The sequence below is a fragment of the Primulina tabacum genome, chromosome 5, assembly GCF_025594145.1.
Source record: "Primulina tabacum isolate GXHZ01 chromosome 5, ASM2559414v2, whole genome shotgun sequence".
Classification (NCBI taxonomy): domain Eukaryota; kingdom Viridiplantae; phylum Streptophyta; class Magnoliopsida; order Lamiales; family Gesneriaceae; genus Primulina; species Primulina tabacum.
The window spans coordinates 17904490-17911520 of NC_134554.1; the positions used below are offsets into that span (position 1 = coordinate 17904490).

The 7031-nt window shown below is 33.7% G+C and overlaps 1 protein-coding gene across 1 annotated transcript; it reads left to right on the forward strand.

The window, feature by feature from the left end:
* The first annotated feature begins 251 nt into the window (after positions 1-251).
* On the forward strand, positions 252-2312 carry LOC142544901 (transcription factor ORG2-like). The gene is made up of 3 exons (XM_075651923.1): positions 252-606; positions 1380-1748; positions 1955-2312. The coding sequence occupies exons 1-3, from the start codon at positions 280-282 to the stop codon at positions 2114-2116; spliced, it is 858 nt and encodes a 285-aa protein (XP_075508038.1). The 5' UTR covers positions 252-279; the 3' UTR covers positions 2117-2312.
* The last annotated feature ends 4719 nt before the right edge of the window (positions 2313-7031 follow it).

Consider the following 7031-nt stretch of genomic DNA (forward strand, 5'->3'; position numbering starts at 1 on the left):
TTTGGGTCATCCATGAAAAAGTATTACTTTTTATGCTAAGATTATTACTTTTTATTGTGAATATCGATAGGATTGATCCGTCTCACAGATAAAGATTCGTGAGACCGTCTCATAAGAGATCTACTCAAAATTATTGAAGGGAAAAAAATTTTCCCATGTTTAAACTACGGGACGACTATTTTTAAACGGTTCCAGTCAAATTAAACTACTATATAAACAGACCTCACTGCACAATTCAGACTTAAAAAAAAATTCCACAACACTTCTCAACTCACTAAAATGCTGGCCTTATCGCCTCATATTTCGAATTTTGGATGGTTTTGGGAAGATCCCAACACAATGGAAAACCAAGAAAACCCGTGCATACAAAGAACAGATCAAATTCCGAACTCTGTTAATGCTGATTGTCTCCATTCTCCTTCTTCCAATACTGCACATCCTAAAAATGATGATTTCTCGAGTTTTTATGACGGATTTATTGAGAAAGGGGACACAGATAATGCGGCCAAGAAGCTCAACCACAACGCCTCCGAACGAGATCGTCGTAAAAAGATTAATACTATGTATGCTACTCTTCGATCGTTGCTTCCAGATGAGGATCAACCAGTGAGTTCTTAACTTTTTTCCCCTTTCTCTTGCTTCGTGAAAATTGTAATTTTGGTGTTATGTGTTGCCGATGTAGAGCTGACATGAAGCCTATATAACGTAGACGTATGCAGTATTACGTCAATCCTACTGAAAAAAGAAACAAATTGTAAAAAGTTAAAAGAATTGAGGATCAAAATAATGAGACAAAGATTAAAATTAACATTTTCCCTTTGCTTTCTTGTGTATATTTTAAAGAAATTCATTATTTTTTTCTAAAGAAAAATACTAACCAGTACACCCGTTTAAAATGTCTTGCCTATTTAAATAATTTTTTTAAAAAAATTAAGTTTATGTTCTCCAGAAATATATATTTCAAATATTATAAGTTGCCAATTATCAAAATTTATAATGAATCATCTTCCATTTGATCTAAGATTTGCATTAGCTTCGATCACCCTCCAAATTGCTAGAATTCAAGAGTTGCATCTGTCAAGAGTCAACTGTAGCATTCTTGATTTTTTTTTTAAATCTAGAGAAGAAACTGAACAAATTAAGAATTAACTAATCTAGAGAAAAACAACACAAACTAGCCAAAATGATAAGAACGGGGCCAAATAAATATTTGAAATACACAACTTGCCAAAGGTGACGCAATTCACAGGGAGTAATAATTTTTTTTTATCTAATATAAAATTTGAGTCGGAAATTAAAATAGCCTTTATATTTGTAATCTTGTTTTACATTTAAATTATAGCAATTGTGATATATTAATTAATTTAATGTTCGTGTAGAAAAAATTAAGCATTCCTGCCACAATTTCAAGAGTGCTAAAATACATTCCTGAGGTACAAAAACAAGTACAAAAACTCAGTCAGAAGAAGGAACAACTTCTGTCAAAGATTTCAAGGCAACAAGATTCATTCTTTGATTTTAGCACTAATGAACCGACAAAAGCCGTGCACACTAGGTCGTCGTTGTCAGCAATATCTGCAAAACGATCAGACAACGGAGATATACTTTGTCAGTTCTCGACTCCGAAGGGCGAAAAAGGTTCATTTTCTATAGCTCTGTTGAAGTTGGAGGAGGAAGGGTTTCTTGTGTTGAATGGATCTTGTTTTGAATCTTATGACGGCAGAATTTTCAACAACATGCTTCTTCAGGTACGTACGTACCCCTGCACGTATAAATGTCAAATATTTCAAGAGTATATATAATGCATGCACCCTAAAACTCAACAAAAATAAGGGGACTTAATTAACCTTTTAAGAAATTTGAATCTTATTTTGTATATATACTCAATTATTGAATCAACAATACTCTTGTTTTATAATTTTCTTAATTTGGCTCGCTTTTCCTTCTCTAACAGGGACGAGGAAGCTTGGGTACTGTCGGCGACGACGAACAATATTTGATTGAAAAACTATTGTCGTTTAATGAGAAAATGGGAGAAGCGGAAAAGAGATTAGTATCTATGCCCGATGTCAATTATGTATCTATAAATAATGAGTTAACTAACATTGATATTTGAGATATATAATCACGTTTTAAAATTATACATCCTCGCTATATTTGTCAGTTTTAAATTTACTTGTTACGTTGTGATATACAAAATGCTGGTAAAGCAAATGCATGACATATACAAGAATAAGTATACAAATAAGGAGGAGGGAGGAATAAATTAATCATCGACTTGGTGATATTTCAAGAATTTAGTAATGATAAATTCAATCGGGACTCAGCAGCTTGGCTCACGAGCCCACCTCAGAACTCAGAAGTGTCATATATACGTAGAGACGGATTTATTAAAGAGCTGTACTCGGCTGTAGTCCAGCCCATTTTTTTAATTTATCTAAGTAAAAATTTCTTCCTACGTGCCCAGCCCAAGGCCAGCCCAAATAATTGATAAATTTTTTAAGTCAAAAGTTGTGGCCTGTGGGCCATTGCAAGTATAGATAAGTAAAAATCCCTTCCTATCATTTTCTGCTTGATTTTTTTAATCTTCCAGCGGACATTTTTGTTAGTTTAATTTTTATTATTGATGTCATATTTTATATTTAATATTTTAAAGAATCGATAATTGGACTATATTTAGATAAGTCATTTAAAAAAGTTTTTAATGTTTCATTAGTGGAAAAAAACTTAAAATATTTTTTTGGAAAAGTTTTTTATAAAAAATTTTATAAGGTGATTTGTATAGATTTTTCGTCCTTTAATCGATCGACATTGCTTGAACATTTGTTTATGAGCAATTGATTCTTGAATTTTGATTGTTTGTTGTTGAGTCATTGATTGACTAGATTGATTCATCTTGTTTTGACATTACCTGTATCTACCACCAGTACTGAGCGAGCTTTTTCAGCAATGAAGCATGTGAAGACGACACTTCGCAATAAAATGAAGGATGACTTTCTTGTCGATTGTTTGACACTCTATATTGAACGAGATTTAGCTAAACATATAGATGTAAATTCTATTATAGATGAATTTTATGTATTATAATCTCGTAGGGCACAACTTCGTTGAACAATATGATGTAATTTTTTTAATAATATATAACTTATTATATTGAGTTCAAGCCCCTCAAACTCATATTCCTGGATTCGTCCCTGTATATACGTCATGTATATATATACACACACACACAATAATTTTACTGAAATTATGTGAGAAGTTTCCCTAACAAAAATTGAAATTATGTAAGAAGTAATACCAAAATGGATACATAGGGGACAACAGATGGATCGAGAACTTTTTGATTCGGCTAGAAAAATAGTTTATTTATATTTAAGTTTATCGAACTTGAGCTGAACTTGAACATGTATGAACTTATTTTGGAAAATATTTGAAAAAATCCATATGTATAAGTTTTGTATGTTTCTCATCCATCGTGCTCACATATATGTTCATCGCTGAAATGACACTAACTTATTGAATATATAATTTTGATTTGCTTCACTGCATCCAATATGTGAGTATAACCTCATTGATGAGCACGGCAGGTGAGTACAATGAATGTGCATCATATCAAAACTGTATATATATAATTAATACCATATAAATATATAAGCTCCCTACTATTGACTGAAGTCCAGTATAATTAATACCATATAAATATATAAGCTCCCTACTATTGACTGAAGTCCAGCTCAGAGCAAAAACACACATGTGATATTAGTTCCCTGGGCCAAAAGCACAACTCCTTGAGAATCTCGAGCACCCACACCCACACCCACACCCACACCCACAACTCTATATAGTTACTAACGAGAAGAGTGTCATCAACATATAAAAGGAGAAAAATATGCTTACTCTTATTGAACTCGTGGTATACACAATCATTGACCAAATTCATCTCAATATCATTGTTGTGAGGCTCAGTTATTAAAATTATAATTAATCATCGAACAATATTAATTTTCTTTAAATCTGAAGCGAAAAAATGGTTTAAAATGAACATTAGGGTCTGAAAAAAATTTCGGAATGACCTCCTCGTAATTAGGACATATAAAAAATTTAAAATATTTATAAAGATAAAATGACTCAAGAACGACGTTATGTATTCATAAACAATTACACACAAATGTCGACCATACACAATTCAACAAATCACATACAACATAAAATAACTCTCAATCCACCGTAACAACTAAAGAACACCAAACAAATACACGATGCATCTCTCTGGTCAATAGACTCTTACATGAAATTGACATGACTCCATATAATATAAATGGACTAATTGGGAGACTTCAAGTCTGACAACCGAGTAATCATATCTCACTCATGAGCTCACGGCTAGAACCTCCGCCTGGTGCTGCAAAACTACTCAAGTGACCTACCATGGTGCCCAAAAACAACCACAGTAGCCCCCCAATATAAAATACTAAGGTTAGGATTTTGGTCAGAGACACTTCAACAATAACAACAGTAAACATAAATCATACATAAACATGTAAAAGAATGAAATATGTAATGCATGAAAAAGACTCAATAAAAACAGGAGGATAGGATCCAATAAATGGCATGATAACAACATGAGTAATGCTCGAGCAATAACACACATGGAGCTATATCGTCATGCAGCTAAACTGTTCTACCAAGTATGTAGGGTATGTCGTGTTGTGACTAATAAACACCCATGAATTGACCTCCATATAGCTGATATGATAACAATATAACGGGAAGACACGATAACGAACAATGTATGATGTCAATATTTCAAGTGAATATGACACAAAAAAATCGTCAAGAAACAGATAATCATAATTTCGGTATCAGGAATAACTCGACTCGTAATTGCCAGCTGAATGTTCGAAATAACGTGTGCCAGGAATACAATATAACAAGAGGAACGAGTCACAAGAATGATAGAGCTCAACATGAATGCCATAATATGATGTCCTAAACTAAATGCCAAAATATATGTCAAAATGACAAACATATAATCAACGAGGCATTTAACAAATCACACAAACCACATAATCACATTAACACATCTAACAACACATAACTATGTTTAAAACATAGTTTATACGTTGTATGTTACCGAACTGTTACATACCTAAACCAACTTTGAACAACTCACAAGCTCAAATTTGATCTCTTCGGCCTAACTGCTTTTTGATAAGCCATTTTGTTCATATAGTTTATACAGTTTTGATAAGCCATTTTGTTCAGAGTTAGACGGAATAAAATTGTATGAACAAAATGGCTTATCAAAAAGCAATTGGGCTATCAAATGAAGGTAAACTGAAAAGTAAATTGGCACAAATTTGTTTCTGGATGTTTAGAAAGTTCAACTGTAACGCCCGAAAATCAGTCCACATAGACCACATGCAAAAAATTTATTACATTGCTAAAATATTTTAATTAAATGCTTTTGGATGCATGAATAATATATTTTAAGTGACTAAATGATTAATTGTATAATTTTTCTCGATTACATAATTTAAAGATTTTCAGGCGAATATCGGTGGTTGGCCGTGACAAAGGACCGAAGACGATTAAGATGTTAAAGATTTAAAAGCTAAATTTTTATTTTTAGTTAAAAAAATGTATTTTAAATATTTTAAGAATTTTAGCATTTTTAAGGTCAAATTTAAATTACTTAGTGGGAGGAACGATATTATGTATTTTATCAGGGATTTTTTTTGGAAATAAATATTTTTAAACCTTTTAATTTGAGGTCTAATAATTTTATTAATCTTAATGGGCCTAATTTATTAATTAAAAACTAAGGTTGATTAAGCTCATTAATTAAGTTGATTAAGAAAGCCCTTTTGTTTTTTTAAATAAATAAGTCCTAAAACTTACACACACAAACACCAAAACACCTAAACACACACACCCACACCCACACCCACACACCGAAACACACACACTAGTTTTACTTAAATTGAAAGAGAGGAGACACGGCAGAGACTTGGAGCTCTTGGGGCAAGGAAGTTTTGAATTTTTTTCCTCCTTCGTTCTTCTCTTTTCTTCCTCGTTTTTCCTTCCAACAACGATCACCCGACTCTCTCACATCCAAAGGTGGGTTTTTGGTGGGGTTTTGACAAGAGAAAAAGGGTAGAAAAAATAGAAATCTTCCTCCGTTCGTCACCGACTTCCACCGCTTCGGTATTCGTATTTCGGACGTTTTAAACGCAAAGGCACGTTTCTAAACCTTATTTTTGCACCATTCAAATCATATTACGTGTGTTTAATCATGTTTGCATGAAAAATATGAAACCCTCATTTTATTTTCATTTTTATGGCATATACATGATAAAACTTGAGTTTTCATGCTTTTAAATTCATGGTATTGATGCACACAGGGGATGAAAAGATAGGGCTATTAGATGGGACATTTTCAGTACGTTTAAGGGTTCATAGGGGCATGGATAAGGGCTGGACAAGATGAGGAAATAGGCTGAATGAAAATTTGGGTTTCAAAACAAGCTAGGGCACGACTTGGGTTTCTAGAAGGGCACGTCTGTGGGCTGCTGCTGGGACGTGTCTAGGGGTCCTAAAAGGGTCTAGTCATGGTCCTAGATGGGTCGAGAGAAGGCTGGTGCAAGGAGGAAGGTTGTAGGTTTGAAGCTTAGTCGCGCTAGCCTTGTAGAGCACGGGTTTGGCGCGGGTTTATGGTTGCAAGTGCATGGGCTCTAGAGGCTGGTCCAGAAGCTTGTTAAGGGTTTGTCTAGGTCCTAGGAGGGTTGGTCAGGGTCTGGTCCACTCGATTAGGGTCTAGGGTCGAAGGAATTTATGGTTGGATGAGGTTAGGGTTTTCGAAATATGTGCAGAAAATTTCAGAAGGTTCATAAGGCTTGATCAAAGGTCTTAAATGGCTTGAATTGAGTTGTGTAAGGTACGGTTAGGTGTTAATAGGCTATGGCTAAAATATGGTAAAGTTAAGTTAAGTTTTGAATCGATACAGGTTAAAACCGGCACATACAGTTAAG